Below are 18,670 nucleotides of genomic sequence, written 5' to 3'. Positions count from 1 at the left end.
GTTTAGATGAAATTGGAATACTAACAGATTAAAAATCGATTAAGCACTTAATAAAAGCAAAAAGATGGTTTAATATGTCTGACTGACGATTCTTTTGGCTGTGCATCTTGGTGCTTAAGGTGCCTGACAAGGTTTGAGCTTGCTTACAGGTTAACCTACTTGCCCAAACCTTCTTTTTTATGACATAAAGGTCACCCCTAATGTAGGACATGGGCAGCCCATGTCCTACCTTAGGGGTGACCTTTATGTCATATGTCAATGGGGTGATGTTGCATAAATTAATCTACAGACACTCTCCATGCAACCTCCAAGCACCACTTTCTTCCCAAACAAGTTGGTGCTGAGCACTCGTGCTAGTTTCTTGCCAAAAGTGGCATTACCCTTCCGTGTTGGCCACTCGATTACCCTGCTGACATTTATAGTTCTTGCACACCTAACCAAAAGAGGAGGACAGACCTCATTGGCTTAGTGAAATTTAAGCTTCTACATTGATGGCGCAAGAGACCTTCATGTGAACAATCATTTCTTTGTAGGGTTCACTAGGACCAAGAAAGACAATGTGGTGCAAATGAACTCTGTCCAGGTAAATAGTCTTTTGTATTAAAATCTGCTACGTACTGGCTAGAAAAGGACCCTCAGAAGGCCTACAGGCTGATTCCACCATGGCCATTGGGTGAAATGGCATTGGCAAGGGGGGGGGGTTACAGGTACTAAACAGGTGCCAGGCTGAGACTTGGATTTTGGTGTACATTTTCTTGAAATAGTTCTGCCCTGACACTCGGGTTTTATGGAAATCTATTTTGCCTGCTTGGTCCTGCAAGACTTGTTAATATGAGTCCACTTCCCAGATCCTCCACTTTTGGGAGGCACTGCTGTGGTACCTGGTATAAAGGTGAGGAACCTGTGGTTAGAAGTAGTCATCAGACGAGCAAGCTACTAACCTTCAGTAATGCTCTTCCAGGGGGGATACCTTATCGAAGAGCAGGTTCCTCACTGCCTTCCGACCTCCCCGTTCTGTGGATTGGACTCTTGAACATCTTAATAAGGTTCCAAGTTAGGTTTTGGCGCACTGTCACCAGCAAATTCTTCAAAGTGCTCAGGTTCTGAGGGCACGAAGGAGAACGATTTAAGGAACTGGATCGGCACACAGGTTTGGCATTTATAAGCTTCTTTGTAACCTGATTATGACTGAATAAAGTTTTGCACTGGATTTAATGTACCAAGGCCTCCAGATCTGTAGTGGAGCACCTCATTTGTAGCTTTCACCTATTTCAGGTGATCTTTTACTTTTCTTATTTAGCTGCTCTGAGAACACATGCTTGCTAGCAGGAACTCATTATGTTCGATTAAAACGATATGATCTGGTTAATGTTTTTTTAATTATATACATTTTATTTGAAGCATACAACCGTTATCTCAGTCAGCATTTTACATTTCCTTTTTTTCTGTTTTATTTTAAGTATGTTTGCAATAAAAAATAATATAAACATTGCACCACTTTGGTCTGGTCAAGCTCATTCTTGGCCAGTGCTTGTTTTGTCTGTTGCCGATCTTCTGATGCATATTGTGTTTTCCTCCCATGCATTTGGTCTGAGACCTGTAATATGCTTTAATCTCACACTTGTTTTTGTCTGCATGCGTTCATTTTGTGCAGGCCTTTAGCTAGGGTGACCAACTGGCATTGGTGCAAATTCAGGACGGTGAGTGTAAAAATTCAGGACAAAGGGTCAAAATTCAGGACACAAATTCAGGACAGGAGGTCAAAATTCAGGACAAAACTTCAGGACAATCGGTAAGTTTTACAGACACATCAGAGGTCGCGCAATAGTATATAAGTAAGCCCAGACATTTCCAAACATATTCAACCATTTGCAAACCTATCCATCATGTATCCTTCCATCTATCATTTCACTCATCCATCCTTTCACTTATCCATCCATTATCCATCCATCCACCCTTTCACCCTATCCATCTGTACACTTATCCATCCACTCTTCATCCCATCCATCCATTCACTCATCCATCCAGCCATTTACCCTTTCACCAATCCAGCCATCCTTTCACTTACTAATCCTTCCACCCATCCACTCTTTTAGTCGTCCATCCATCCTCCCTTTCTCTCTCCATCGACCTTTTTACTTAGCCAACCTTCCTTCCTTCCATCCATCCACACACCCATCCATCCATCTACTCATCCACTCATGAATCCATCCATTGACCCTATCACTCATCCATCTATCATTTCAATCCTTCACACATCTATTCATCCTTTAGTCCATCTACCCTCCCTTTCACCCAATCATCCATCCTTACATCCACCCTTTCACTCATACGTCCATTCATTCACCCTTGCACTTATCAATCCATAAATCCATCCATCATTACACTCATCCACCCACCCATCATCCACCCAACCATCCACCCACCATCCACTCATCCATCTTTTCACCCACCCACCATCCACCCACCCATCCACTCATCCATCCATCCTTTCACCCACCCACTCATCATCCATCCATCCATCCTTCCCCTCATCATCCATCCATCCTTCCCCTCATCATCCATCCATCCTTCCCCTCCATCCATCCATCCTTCCCCTCCATCCATCCATCCTTCCCCTCATCATCCATCCATCCCTTCACCCACTCATTCATCCATCCTTCCCCTCCATCCATTCCCTCATCCATCCATCCTTCCCCTCATCCATCCATCCTTCCTTCCATCTATCCATCCTTCCCCTCATCCATCCATCCATCCTTTCACCCACCCTCCATCCATCCTTTCACACACCCACTCATCATCCATCCATCCATCCCCTCATCATCCATCCATCCTTCCCTCATCATCCATCCATCCTTCCCCTCATCATCCATCCATCCATCCATCCTTCCACCCACCCACTCATCATCCATCCATCCTTCCTTCCCCTCATCCATCCATCCTTCCCCTCATCCATCCATCCTTCCCCTCATCCATCCTTCCTTTCATCCATCATCCATCTTTCCCCTCATCCATCCTCCATCTTTCCCCTCATCCATCCATTCTTCCCATCCATTTATCCTTCCCCTCATCCATCCTTTCCCTCATCATCCATCCATCCTTTCGCCCACTCGTCCATCCATCCATCCTTCCCCTCCATTCATCCCCTCATCCATCCATCCTTCCCCTCATCCATCCATCCTTCCCCTCCATACATCCTTCCCCTCATCCATCCATCCTTCCCCTCATCCATCCATCCTTCCCCTTCATCCATCCATCCTTCCACTCATCCATATTTCCCCTCATCCATCATCCAGCTACCCTTCCACCCATACATCCAGCTATTTACATTTTTTCTCATCCATCCTTCCCCTCATTCATCAATCCATCCATTCTCTCTCATTATCCATTTATTCACTCTTTCATTCATCCATTTACCCTTTCACTAATTTATCCAGCCATCCACCCATCCCTTCACTTACTTACTCGCCCACCTTTCCATATTAATTTTGAGCTGAGCCCTTTTGAGAAGAGGCCCATCAAGAACTTCACGACTGGGACAGAAGCCACCCATGCCAGAGACACGATCCACCACAGGGGGGACAGGAGCCATCACTGGGGGGGGGGGGGCAGGAGCCATCACAGGAGGGGGAACAGGATCCACCAGGGTGGGCACAGGGGTGGGCATGTAGTATTCAAGTATCATCTTGGGCTCCTCGCCCCCTCCTGCACAAGAGGCTCGCTGTCCAAAATGCCATCCCCCACTGTGATGTACAGTACTTACAGGAGATACTCTAAGAGAACTGATTGAACTCCATAATTTGTTATCAGTGTACCAGTGAACCGATTGTGCATTTTCTTTATTGTATTACATTATAGACTGCATGTTCAAAGAACCGAGGTTTGCTTACAATTTAGTGACAGTAATTAAGCTCTGTGAAGAGAACCACGTGCTGCCTCGGTGTAATCTGGCTGAGAGGAGTCTAGGATGTTTGGGGCCGTGGGTAGAAATGGAATGTGTGAGGCCCCTCTAAATTGCAGAGACGTGAAGCATTCAGGGCTGTTTGCATCGGAATAGATGCCCGCTCCTGAAGCTGCAGCCCCTCCTCTCAGTCACCTTTGAGCACCTCTTAACAGCTCATCGAGGGCTGGAGGTGTCAGGGCTGCCATCCCGCTGTGCCTTCCAATGCTGCTAGATATCTGCGCTTTGATACTTCATTGGAGTCAAGAAGGGAGGTGGGGGCAAGCTGTGCCGGCTTTAGGGTGGGGGCGACCAGGGCCCGGCTAAAATGACGGACAAATGGCGTCCGTTAAAGAATCCTTCACGGACAACGGACAGACGGCCAAAATTACGGACTGTCCGTGAAATTTACGGACGGTTGGTCACCCTACCTTTAGCCTTCAAAGAGGCGCTTTAACCACCTGTATGCTTTTGGTCTTTGAGGAATATTGTCTACATTGAGTTGTAAACTGCATGCGATGATTCACAGTTGTAATAAGGTTACTGCTCTCTGACTGTGTTCCCCCTACCTGCTTTAATTATTACATACCTGCAGAATAATGATTTCTCTGGGACAAGGCTTGGGGTGAGGATTGCGCTTGTAATTTGTTCACTTTACATTGAGCCATTTTGAGGAGCTGTTGTGACCAAAACGTCCCTCTCAACAGGTTGTGAAGCTGAAAGGCCAAGTGCTCTCAGTCATGTATCGCTTTCGCACTAAGAACCGGGAGTGGATGCTGATCCGAACCAGCAGTTTCACCTTCCAGAACCCGTATTCGGATGAAATTGAATACATCATTTGTACCAACACGAATGTCAAGTAAGAGATGCCCTGTGCTCCGATAAACAAAATCCAGCCTCTGTTAGATGTGCCTGCAGGAATCTGTCCTCTCTGTCCCCACTCATGTACCTATCGCATTCAGCACAGTGCATCTCTGACAGGCTGTATGTGCCACTGTCTACGTATTGCATCAATAACCAAACTGCTGTAACTATTTCATCACAAACTCTACATCGCTGATATGTTGTGTGTGCCGCCGTCTATGCAATGCATCTACTGCCACAGTGCTTCACCTATCTCACTCCACGCATTGCATCTTTTATATGCAGTACATGCCACGGTCTAAGTACTGCATCTACAACACTGCTGTACCTATTTCATTTCGTACACCGTATCTCTGATATGCTGTATATGCCATTGTCTATGCGCTGCATTTATAACCACACTGCTGTATTTGTGTGTAGACTGAATCTCTGATGTGTTTACGAACTGCACCTATAACCTCATTGCTGTACCCCTCTAATTCTGCGCACTGCATTTGATATGCTGCCTGTGCCACTGTCTGCACTGGTCATTTACAATTACACTGCTGTACCTATCCCTCTCGATACATGGCATCTCTGATTCGCTGTATGTGTCGGTGTCTATACGCTGCAAATTAAACTACATTGCTGTACCTTTTTCATTCAAAACACTGTATCTCTGATATGCTGTATGCGCCATTGTTTGCACACTGCAACTATAACCACGCCGCTGTATCTACCTATGCTGTACAATGCACGTTCTCTAATAAGCAGTATATGTCACTGTTTACGTGCTTAATCTACAACCACACCACTAAACCTTTCTCATTCTTTACACTGCATCTCTGATATGCTGTATAAGCCACTGTTTACACAGTGCATCTACAACCACACTGCCGGACCTATCTCAGTCCGAACACTGAATCTCTGATATGCGGAATGTGTCACTGTCTACGCGCTGCATATACAACCACACTGGTGTACATTTACACATTCCTTACACTGCATCTCTGATAGGCTGTTTGTCTCACTATCAACCCCCTGCATCAACAACCACACTGCTGTATCTTTCTCATTCCCTTCACTGACTCTCTCTGATAAGCTGCATGTGTCATACATAGTCCATGCACTGCATCTACAACTACACTGCTTCACCTATCCTAATGCATACTCTGTATCTCTGATATACTGAATGTGTCAATGTACGCACAGAACCTACAACCATACTGCTGTTTTTATCTCGGTCTGTAGACTGCATCTCGAATATGACGTGTCACTGTCTAGACACTGCATTTACATTGACACTGTTGTACTTACTGCGGTCCATACTCTGGATCTCTGATTTGATCTATGTCTCAGTCTATACACTGGATTTACAGCCACACTAAAGCAACTCTTATGTATGTGTCAGTCTAGTCGCTGCTTTTACATCCACACTGCTGCAACTTTCCAAGTCTGTACAGCGTATCTTTAACGTAGTGTACGTGTCAGGCGTTCAACTGGATTCACATCCACGCCACTGATGTTTGATATTATGTATGTGTCACAGTGTGTGCAATGCATTTACATCCACATTACTTCATCGGGTATGCTATCTGTGCACTGCATTTACACCCACACCACTGTGCCTATTTCAATCTGTTCACTGCATATCTGGCATGCTGAGTATGTCCCAGTCCATGCGCCGTATTTGCTTCCACTCTACTGGTTCTATTCCTTTTTGTACCCTACATCTCTGATATGATGTACTGTATTTCCGTCCTCTAGTCTCAGGCTGCAAACTGCATTTCTGATTTGCTGTTTTAGTCCGTGCACTGCACCTTTAACCATACAAGTATACAGGTTCTAGCATGCAACACTGCAACTCTATCCTCACTACTGTGCCGTGTTTTAGAGTTGATTCGCTGCACTTCTATCCAAACTAATTTATTTGCTGCAGTTTGTACACTGCACCCCCATTTACACAAATGTGTGTAGGAATGTGGGCACTGTTGTTTGTGTGACGGTCTGTGACCTGCCTCTACAACCGCACAGCTGTACTATGTGCTGCAGGGTCTCCTGTGCACATTGCCTCTCGACCGATGCTGCTGTGCTTGACAGTCTGTACACTGTGGGCGTGGTGCTCAAAGCAACTTTGCATCCCCAAAACTACTACAGCAGATGTTGCACATGTACAATTGCAATTTGAAATTCTCAGAAGTGCATTGTGATTCATAATTGCCATTATTAACCTCAATGCCCGCTTTTATGAGTCGCAAGTGAAAAGTGGTGACAGGCGGTGGAAAATTATGGAATGGTTACCATTAGACCATGGTGTCAATATCTAACAACTTAAGTTACGCGTGTGCAGGGTGTGGACATCAGCGTTGAGAGGAACACACTCCCCTCACAACCTGCAGCTCTCTCGTATGCACTGCTGGCTATGTGCCAATTGTTTGGCATAACGACCCATGCCCATGTAAGTGACAGGGGGTCTCAATGCTGTCACATTTCAAATGGCAGTTCATTGAGGTAGGCTTCTTGTCCCAGCAATCCTCTCTTCCAGCGTTCGGTATTGTTTGCGACAAGATGCAAAACCCATTCCTGTTCCATAAATATTAATTCTGCCTCACTGCAAACATTTTAGTCCTGGAAAAGTAAAAAAAAATTATTCATTTTGGTAGCGTGTTTAATCTCATGGGCAAAATGTTTGCTATATCTTGCAATCCACATTGATTAGAGAGATGGGCCTGAAGTTTTTGGGTAATAGCGGGTCTTTGTCCTCCTTTGGTATTACAATTATGTTCGCCTCTGACGTGGATTGGGATACTAGTCCCTTCTCCGCGCAGTGGTTGAACACCTTTTACATGGTTGGCAGCAGGAGTGGTAGGAGTGCTTTGTAGAAGATGGCTGTGTATCCGTCTGGGCCTGGTGCCTTGTTCTCTTTTAGGGATTTCACCGCTACCTCTATCTCCGCTGAGTTTATGTCCTGGCCTAGTGTTTGGGCTTCGTCGTGCTCTAGTTTGGGGAGGACCAATCTTTCTAGATACTTGGCACAGCCTTCTTGGTCTAGGGCCTGGTCTTCCCTATAGAGTTCTTGGTAGAACTCTTGGAATGTTTGTAGAATTTATTTGTTTTGTGTGTTTTATTGTGTTTGTCTGTGATTGATGAGATTGTGAACTGTCTTTGTTTGTATTTTAAGTGGGACGCTAGTTGCTTCTCTGTTCGCTTCGCAGAGATTAATTGCTTTGTACTTGTTCACCCACAGTCCAGCCCTTAAGCTCATTATTTTATTGTATTCATATTTATTCCTAGTGAGCTCTACTAGTTTGTTTGTGTTCTGTGTATCTCCGGCGTTGGCCCTCTCGAGTGCTTTGATGTCTCGTTCAAGCTGGGCCAATTGTTGGCTAGCAATCTCGTTGATTTTGGACTTAATGTTTACTATTGTCCCCCTTATTGTCGCCTTCAATGCGTCCCACATAATCCTGGGGTCCATGCCCTTTATATCGTTGTGCTAAGGGTATTCCTTTATGGCCTCCTCTATTTTTGATTTATTTACTTGGTCCACCAGGACATTACTATCGAACCTCCACCTGCGGGGGATGTCTTGGTTGTGTCAACCACTCAGCGTTAGGCTAATGCACGAGTGATTTGAGACTAGCCAAGGTGCGATGTCTGTGTCTTCAATTAGGTGTGTGTGTGTGGCCCTGTGATCAGTATATAATCTATCCTGCTATAGGAGTTGTGTGGGTTAGAGTAAAAGGTGTAGTCTCTAGTTACTTACTGAGCATGCTCACACTCACGGACGACTTCCACAGCAAACTGAACAAGATGATTAACAAATTCCTATGGAGAGACAAAAGAGCTAGAATAAGCCTAAAAAAACTAAGACTAGATAAGAAACTAGGGGTTCTGACCTTAGCCGACTACAGAACCTTCCAAATTGCATTCATAGCCAAACAGGGAGCACACTGGCTGTCAACCCCCTCTGGACTACACGCCGGTATGGCTACTACTTGAACGAGCAATCTTGGACAACCTTGACCCAATGGTACGCCTAACAGCCAACTAACACATACACACCTCCAACCCAATATTCAAAAACACAAAAGAGTCCCTGCTCAAAATAGACAAAAAAATGAAACACAGTATTAAAAACTCGAAGTGGGAGTCCTTGTGGGCAAACACCAAGATTAAATATAAGAGGAAACCCCTTTCAATAGAGACTTGGAAGAAAATGGGAATCTCCTACCCAGCCCAGCTGGAGGAGGGAGGGATCCCCACCACATTCAACACGCTAAAAGAGAAACATAATCTACCAGACATAGAACTTTACAGTTTCCTAAAAATCAGAACAGCTCTGACCAAGGCAAACTTAGCACAACACAACCCGTCAATCATACAATACATGACAAGGCTCAACAGAGTAGGGCACCAAGTCTTTCACCTCTACAAGCTGCTACGCCATAACGCCACCACGATTAATGACAAGCCAGCAGAATACTGGACAAAACAGCATGGCACCACAATAAACAAACATGAACTGGAGATCCCCTGGGCCTCCCCCTCAAGGAAAAAGATCACTCCAGCACTGTCCCAGACAAAATTCTGGCTACTATACAAATTCTACTGGACCCCGGCGCGACTTGCAACGCTAGGCCTCCGGGAAACCGATCTATGCTGGAACTGCGAGAAGGAGAAGGGGGACCTTGCACACCTCATCTTCTACTGCCCTAAAGTTAAAAGGTTCTGGGAAAAAATATTCAGTTTTATGGAAAAAATGCTGGGATGCACTCTAAAACCAGAATTCCCCACCCTTGCCACGGCGTTTATAACCACTGACCTAGACTCACAACAGGACAGGGATCTACTAGACCTCCTTCTGACCTCGGCAGTAAAAATGGTAGTCTCCAAATGGAAGGAGACAGCCAAGGCGACATTCAAGAGGTGGCGCAACTGGTAACGTACCTAAGAGGTGCTGACAGCATTGCACTGCGGAACTCGCCCTGGAAACCAGCAACCAGGGAAATGTGGGCATCACTGGATGACTACTTGGACCCCTACGATCCCCCGTGATTACAATAGAAGAAGCGCAACTGCCCCCAAAACTCTCTCTCGCAGGCCACAGTCGACCACAAGCGTCAATTTCTCCGGGTGCACTACCCTCTTTCTTCTTTTCTCGTTTCTCTTCTTTTCTTAGACTTTACTCTCCCACTCAAACCATTCCTTTTGAAACACAGTGGAAAGGGGAACAGACAAACATGTAGACCACTTATCTGTATCCTTGGCAAACGTAGCCAGTCTGTGCTGCTACCTGGAGAAGCGATGACAATTGTATGTTTAAAAAACAAAATCTTAATAAAATACTTTGTAATAAAAATAAAAAAATTAATTATTTACAGCCCAATGATGTGGCTGCTCACATCTCACTGTAATGCACTGTGCAAAAAGCAGCTTGTTTGTGCATCCGGCCCTTCATCTTCATCCAGACTTATGTGCTTGCTACAATCTTCACACTAACTTCATTCCTAGTGCTATGCTTGTTACAGTCCTACGGTCTTTACTCTGTATCTTCATCCCTAGTGCTGCGCTTTTACAGTCCTACGGTCTTTACATTGTATCTTCATCCCTATTGCTGTACTTGTTACAGTCCTACGGTCTTTACATTGTATTTTCATCCCTAGTGCTATGTTTGTTACACTCCTATGGTCTTTACACTGTATCTTCATCCCTAGTGCTATGTTTGTTACATTCCTACGGTCTTTACATTGTATCTTCACCCCTAGTGCTGCACTTGTTACAGTCCTACGTTCTTTACACTTTATCTTTATCCCTAGTGCTGCGCTTGTTACATTCCTACGGTCTTTACGCTGTATCTTCATCAATAGTGCTGCGCTTGTTACAGTCCTGCGTTCTTTACACTGCATCTTTATCCCTAGTGCTATGCTTGTTACAGTCCTGCGTTCTTTACACTGTATCTCCATCCCTAGTGCTAGGTTTGTTACATTCCTACAGTCTTTACGCTGTATCTTCATCACTAGTGCTATGCTTGTTACATTTCTACGGTCTTTACATTGTATCTTCATCCCTAGTGCTGCACTTGTTACAGTCCTACGTTCTTTACACTGTATCTCCATCCCAAGTGCTATGCTTGTTACATTCCTACTTTCTTTACGCTGTATCTTCAACCTTAGTGCTATGCTTGTTACAGTCCTACTGTCTTTACACTGTCATCCCTATTGCTGCACTTGTTACAGTCCTACTGTCTTTACACTGTATCTTCATCCCTAGTGCTGCACTTGTTACAGTCCTAGTCTTTATACTGTATCTTCATCAGTAGTGCGATGCTTTTTACAGTCTTATAGTTGTTAAACTGGATCTACATCCATTGAGCTATGCTTGTTACAACCCTACATTCTTTACACTGTATCTTCACCCATAGCGCCATGCTAGCTACAGTCTTTATACCGCATCTCCATCCACAGTTCTATGTTTGCTTCAGTCTTTACACCGTATCTCCATCCGTAATGCTGTGCTTGCTACAGTCTTTACACAGCACCTCCATCCATTGTGTTGTGCTTGTTGGTCTTTACGCTGTATCGCTTTCACCGCCATTCATACTGATGTGCTTTCAGCAACCTTCAGGCTGTATTTTCAGCCATACAGCTGTGCTAGCCACAGTCTGTATATTGCATCTTATGACAAGATGATGCATCTGTTACAGCCTTTCCACATTATCTCCTTCCTTACTTCTGAGTAAGGAAATGCCTCTTATTGAAGTCACCCCAAGCTTTTAGACTTGATGCCCCTCATTTTTCGCCTCCATTAGTGCTTTGAGGCTTGCTAATCAGACCTCAGTTCCTGTGCCCTGACTCTAAAGTGTACATCGAATTTGCTGTACCCAATTGGAAATAGCCAACTCATCTGTAAGTCCCTAGTATGTGGTACGCTGGCACCCAGGGAATGTAAGATAGAGGGGTACCCTAGTGCAGCACTGGTTATGCCAACCTAGAGGTCCCACAAGTAAAATTAGCCCCCCCCAGTCTGCCACTGCACAGTGGAAGAGCAGTCCTGCACTGTTAACTCAACTTTGCCAATAAAAGCAATGGCAAAGTCACTACTTCACCTGTCATCTGTGTAAGTCAACCCTCTGGCAGGCCTAACGAGTCCTAAGGCAGGGTAGCACATATGACACATGCAGGACATGTAGATTTACAACAGGAAGCAGCCAGGCTCTCTAAGCCAATCACAACACTGCAATGCAGCATTGTAATTGGCTCCCCTAAGCCAATCACAATGCTCCAGTGCAGCATTGTGATTGGTCTGGGTGCTGTAATTCGGCGCTCAAACCGGGACTGGGGGCCTGGGCATATTCTCCACTCAGGCTGTATATCGGCCTGGGTGGAGAACATGCTAAGTGCGCATGACTGTTTGGCCAGCCTGAGACGGCCGGCCAAAGCTTAATGCGCACTTCAGTGTGCCCACTACTCCTCCCCTACCGTGCTCTGTGAGCAGAGCAACCCAGGCCCAGCACAGCAGGAACAAATAAAATGATAATAACATCACGTTATCATTCTATTTTACCTTTCCTTCACTGGAGTATTGCTTTTCCTGCCACACTTGTACATGTTTTACAGCCTTTATATTGTATCACCTGCTTCACTTGGGTATGCTTGCGATGTTCAACACTCCGTCCATCATCCCCTTTGGTTTTGCTTTGTTTGCCCTAAGTTGGCATTGTATGCCCAGATGTGGGTAACTTGCTCACTTTGCCACTGGATTCAAGCTAGCCTGGCTGATGACGGCTGATTAGCCGGAAACCGGTCCCAGGATGCTTGTTCCCAGTCCAGGGAAGACATGTCTTGGCAGTTTGGGCTGGACTGTTCCAATGAGGCACAGGGTCAGACTGATTTGCATATGGACAATTCTGAACTGAGGTGGCGGAGTGAGCTAAAGAATGATGATTGATTAAACCCAGATCAGTTGACGGGGGTGAGTGCTTGCAATGTTCAACGCTCCGTACATCATCCCCTTTAGTTTTGCTTTGTTCACCCTAAGTTGGCAGAGTATGCCCAGACGTGGGTCCCTTGCTTACTTTGCCACTGGATTCAAGCTAGCCTGGCTGATGACAGCTGATTAGCCAGAAACTGATCCCGGGATGCTTGTTTCCGGTCCAGGGAAGACATGGCTTGGCAGTTTAGGCTGGATTTTTCCCATGAGGCACAGGGTCAGACTGATTTGCATATGGCCATGTCTGAAATGGGGTGGCGGAGTGAGCTAAATAATGATGATGGATTAAACCCAGATCAGTTGACTGGGGGTGAGTGCTTGCAATGTTCAACACTCCGTCCATCATCCCCTCTGGTTTCACTTGGGTTTGTGTCACAGCCTGATTATGCGTCTGTTCCCACAGTGTTGCATGTGTCACAGCCTGATTGTTGCTTCTCCTGCCACACTGTTTTACATGTCACAGCCTTTATGCTGTATCTCTTTTCTTATTGCTGCGTGTCTCAGACTGAATATTGCTTCTCCTATCTCAGTGGTGCATGTATCACAGCTTTTGCGCTGTTTCTCCTGCATCACTGCTGCATGTGTCAGAGGCTGAATGTTGCTTCTCCTGCCACACTGATGCATGTGTCACAGCCTTTAAGCTGTATCTCCTTCCTCACTGCTGCGTGTCACAACCGGAGTATTGTTCTCTTGCCAGACTGTTTCGCATATCACAGCCTTTATGCTGTATCTTCTTCCTTATTTCTGCATGTCTCAAACTGAATATTCCATCTCCTATCACACTGGTGCATGTGTCATAGCTTTTATGCTGTATCTCCATATCACGCTGCATGTGTCAGAGGCTGAATGCTGCTTTTCTTGCCACACTGTTGCATGTGTCAGCCTTTATGCTGTATCACCTTCCTCATTGCTTCTGTTTCACAGCCTGTACTCCGTGTCTTAAACATCTTATATCAGGCAAATTCTTGGAGACAATACAGTTGCACTCCTGTGCCACTTCTTTCGTTATTTCTCGCCCCACGCGATGCAGCCTGCAGACTTCGCTTCTTGCTGTCCTTGTGCTGGTTCTTCAGTTGCTACTTCGTGATCAGCGAGCTGGTCATAATGCCTGCACAAAGAGGGCTTTGGAGAGGGAAAACCAATTTCCAAAGTTATTCATTCTTGAACTTTGTTTTGCCTGCTCCTTTCCACAATGGGCACCTATAATGGCTTGTTTGGCCTGCTCTTGGCACCCAGAGCCTAGGCTGACGTTCTGAGCGTGGGGTTCAACTTTTAGGAGTTACTAGATGATCTGTGTGGAATAATCAATTTGGAGAGCCTTCTCCTGAAGATGCCTTGTGAATTTCATATGCTATTCAGCAGGAAACATTCCGAGAGTGAACCAGCAGGGGATTGCACCTGTGTAAAGTGGGGATAATAAGACTCGCTGAGTTGATTTCAGTGTTAAATAACCAGCATTGTTGCAGTACACAAATGCATATAATTCTCCAATATGTATGCAGAATCTTGAATCAGTAGAGGTATCACCAATATAGGGTAACTGAGGAAGGGATCTCCTAAGTGAGGTAATGGAGAGCGGTCCTGTGTGAAGTGATGGCGTTATTGATTCTGTTAGTAAAGGGCTATTGTGTGCATGTGAAGAATGACTGTAAAGGTAATCAGACATGATTTCCCTTTGTACCCTCAAAATTTGATACACCCCCCTTACAAGGAACACTTGCAATCTATCATGAAGCCTCTCGCACTTAGCAATTAGAAGCCATTTCATAAACCGATGTGCACAAATAAGTATGGGTTATATATTTAATTTCAATGTATATATTTTCATATGTGTATGAGTTCAAATGTATTCTCCTGAAACTCATGTGGAGACCTGTTTCATGGTGTCCTCCTTGTAATTGCATATTGTATGTGTGTAAGCACATGTTTAATCTTAAGAAGAAGGCAGGTCGTAGTCCATGGAGAGCCTCTTTATAATCAAAGACTCCTGTTACACAGAGATAGCGTCAAAGACTGTTGAATAGCACTGCATGACCGTTACCAGGACATCCAAGAGCTCTTTGCATGCCTTGCCTTGCCGGTAGAGGCTTGCTCTACTACCGACTCATTTAAAGGGCAACTTACATCCTTACTGGCTGTGTGCTGCTGATGACTGTGACTTATTGGAATGGCTCTCCCTTATGACCAGCAACACCAGCTGGTCTCCTGTATTACGCCTCATGGTGGTATTGGGGGGTGCATCTAGTGAGACAAAGTCCTGGATGCCTGAGTGCCGCTGGGGAGGGGCAGTCCTGTATTTCTACCCAGAGGATGATGTGACGCTGACTTATGTAGATGCTCGGGCTGGTGACTGGCAGTTTACTGGGATACTTGCCTAGTAGAGCCTGGGAATGCTGTAGGTATTGATTAGAAATCCAGATACAAAAGGTAGGTCTGCAAGCGATCCAAGTATAGTGGACTGAGGTCATTTGTTAGGAGAGTATGGAAAGTAGGAACATACCCATATGTAAGAGAACATCTAAATGTTGGATTAAAGGCGGAAAAGACAGGCAAATAACCCCAATTACAGGTATAGTCTGCAGACAAACTACTGAAAAGATTCTAGCATACTAGTCCATTAGCCATTATAGCTGATAACAAAGTCCAACTCACAGTGAAGGTAGAGAGGGCCCAGGAAACTACGTGCCAGTGCATTTGCCAATAGAAGAAAAGGCTAGGTCTTTTCAGTTTCAGTACTGTCAGTTTTCCACTACTCAAGTTATTTTTATTACTTTTGTTAGGCTGACTTTCAGTCAGGTTTTTTTTGGCATGTTCATATTCAGGAGAATAAGGATTGGAATTTCGGATCCAGGATCCATTCCTGAAGTAAGCACTGTGAGAAGATGTGGATTCCAGTTGGCAGGTAAAGGGACCGGTGTGATGGATTTTTCACTGTTATAAGATCACTCCGAATCAGATAGGATGAGCAAGTGGGCAAAGACTCTTGTTATGTTCTCTCGGTACTCGCTCAAGGTTTCTCTGTGTGATAATAAGACAATTTATAGAGTGCACATCTAATTATTTAGTAACTAAGGGCACTTCAATAACACTCCCAACTCATTGGGATCCATGCAGGAAACTCTGCAGGTCCTATCATCATATACTTTCAAGCTTCTTGTTGCATTGTGGTGTAATCATATTTGTACTCTGTTCAGGATGCGAGAACGCTTCTCAATTTTTCATATTTCTTAGTACAAGGTGCAGTTATTTTTCTAATACCTTGACTGTTAGTTTCCTTATACTCTGACCTTTTTGAGTGCATGATAATCTAACCAAAACCTACACCTCTCCACCTACCCCAGGAAGACCCAAAGTTTCTGGCATTGACTCCATTCTCGAACCATTATCACAATATACTGATTAGTTTTTATGGCCCTAGGTCACAAAAACAAGATCCTACCTCAAGGATACCAAGCACCTGCTGAATCTGCTAAAAGAAGTGGAATATGACCCCATTACAGAAAAAATGGTGTGCCTCGATGTTGAGACCCTCTACACCAGTATTCCACAGGAAGAGAGCTTGTGAGTCAACACTGACTTGTTGCTGTACCAACATCGGGAGTGGGCAGCCCCCGTCTAGTGGATCATGTATTTGGCTAAATTAGCACTGACAGAGAATTTGTTCTTGCGTGAAGACCAAATTTGCCTACTGTGCCATTGGACGTCGATGGGGAGTACTTTTGCAACAAGCATAGCCTGTCTCTATGTAGGGTGGTTTGAGAAGGAAAACAAATGAGCCAACAACCCGTTCAGCAACAGAATCCATTTATGGCGGCGCTACATTGATGATATTCTTGTCATATGGCATGGAGATGAAATGACCTTCAAACCTTTCCTCAAGTGACTCAATGGTAGAAACCCCTACGTCAGATTCACTATGACGGCAGACAATTATACTGTTTCCTTCCTCAACATCACCATCACAGCCAAAAGCAGCAGACTCACTACCTCCCTGTATATTAAACCTACAGACCGAAACAGTCTCCTGCATTTCAGTAGCACCCAGGCCTGGGCTCTCAGAGAAACCCTGATTTCTATAAATTAGGAGGAATTGTTCTAATGTACGAGACTACAAGAAAGAAGCTGTGAGCCTCACCAAGAAACTCAGGTGTAAAGAATACCTTGAGAAGATCATTGAAAAAGCACGGAAGTGGGCACGCAACATCCCTAGATTTGCCTTCTTAGAAACCAACACCAACCGGACAATGAGGCCTAGATTTTCATCAGCATCTCCCACTCGTCCAGTGCTATTAAAGAAAATTGTCAACGAACACTGGTGTATCCTCACATTCAACCAATTATCCTTAACAAACCACTGTTTTCCCTAAATGATAAAAGCATCAGAGACAGATTAGTCCATAGTAACACATGGCAATGAATACTAGAACAACTGACTCACTGTGGGACCTCCCACCAGTGAAAAGGTCACCCCACACGCGAGGGTCAACAACAAACTCCTCGAGAAAGAACACGGACGGGTCTACAAAGTTCAGAACAATGAGGGAGAGCTCAACAATGAGATATCTTGGTACCAACTTAGCCTCCGATAGACCCAATAAGCACCCAGATACATTCCCTGCACTACCGCGATAAGCCTATGAGCTTATCGCCATAGTGCAGGGAGCCACCGTTTGACTCTATTCTCTCATCCTTAGACTCAGTCTAATAAAGGGGCTTTATTTTGGATGAAGTATTTCTTGGGCATGGTTTCACCAGCAAGTGCTCCGGTGCATCACCACAGGACTTACAAACTCACACATTTAGAGTGATACATCCCCTCTCAAAAAAAAAAAAAGAGAATAAGATTGATACGTCCCCTCTCAAAAAGAATGCTAAGAGAATAACACATTACGGCTTCTTGACATACTACATATATAGGTTACATATTTTGTTTTACCTTGGAGTTGGTATTTCTGTGCATGTCTTGCACCAGTGGGTTCACTGGTACGTCACCACAGGACTTACAAGCCCTTGCATTGACAGTGACATTACCCCTCTCAAACGAATACAAAAAATGTATGTAATAAGCCAGTGCCAATTGCAGTACATTGCACATCTCCAATGAGATGTATTATTCTGTTGCAAAACAATAGGCTTTTTAGTTGTTCAGAAATTTGAGTCCGTATGATCTTCATTGAAGTTGACACAAGGCCTACTTGTTCTACATTTCCCATGATCCTCTGGCGACGTCACAGGCTGGTACACCAGAGGAGTCTCTGAGACGGCCCTCACCCTTTTCGCTTGGGCTACCAAACACACATGTTTTCTGACGCCGGTGTTTACAACTGTTTTAACCTGACCGCAAGCACGGACTTCTGTATCCTTACACAGATGAACTCGCATCACCTGTTGCTAGTTACCTTTCTTACGAGTTTCACCTGTGCTGGCGCCGGGGGATAATTACTGTCACATCCCCTTTGGTCATTTTCCTCCTTCAGCGAAGTGCAGCTGGTCCGACCCCGGGAGATATATATCCTCAGCCTCGGTACTTTCTGAATCATGAGTCAGGAAGAGCAAAACTATAGTAGGTGCCACGGACAGTAGGGATCCTTGCCAACTTCTCTTCCCCTTCTACTTATTCATCTATCAGGAACCTTTTGTTTCGACTACAAGGTCAACCGCCATCCACATTGGATTGCAATGCTGTTGTGGAACATTGCATGTGCAAGATTGTATGCATTGTTTAAATGTGTGCGGCACCATAACGTGGGGCGCCATAGCCATGGATTTGTAGACACATATGAGGGTGTTTGTACTCATCACGTAAATACACTTCGGCACTAATGCATCATGCCTGATAATTCCTATTTTTCAGGTATCGTTGGATTGTCAAGTATAAACTGCCTTTGCATGCCTATA

The 18,670-nt window shown here is 44.8% G+C and overlaps 1 protein-coding gene across 2 annotated transcripts in view; it reads left to right on the top strand.

The window, feature by feature from the left end:
- The window catches only part of ARNT2 (aryl hydrocarbon receptor nuclear translocator 2), a 677,642-nt gene that overhangs the window by 465,466 nt on the left and 193,506 nt on the right, over positions 1-18,670 (top strand). For both annotated transcript variants that reach the window (XM_078682932.1, XM_078682933.1), the window contains one exon: positions 4,648-4,799. In XM_078682932.1, coding sequence (XP_078539058.1) covers positions 4,648-4,799 — 152 coding nt within the window. The remainder of the gene's footprint in view (positions 1-4,647; positions 4,800-18,670) is intronic.

The sequence above is a fragment of the Lissotriton helveticus genome, chromosome 3_1 (genome assembly GCF_964261635.1).
Source record: "Lissotriton helveticus chromosome 3_1, aLisHel1.1, whole genome shotgun sequence".
Lineage (NCBI taxonomy): Eukaryota > Metazoa > Chordata > Amphibia > Caudata > Salamandridae > Lissotriton > Lissotriton helveticus.
This window is presented reverse-complemented; position numbering and strand designations above follow the sequence as displayed.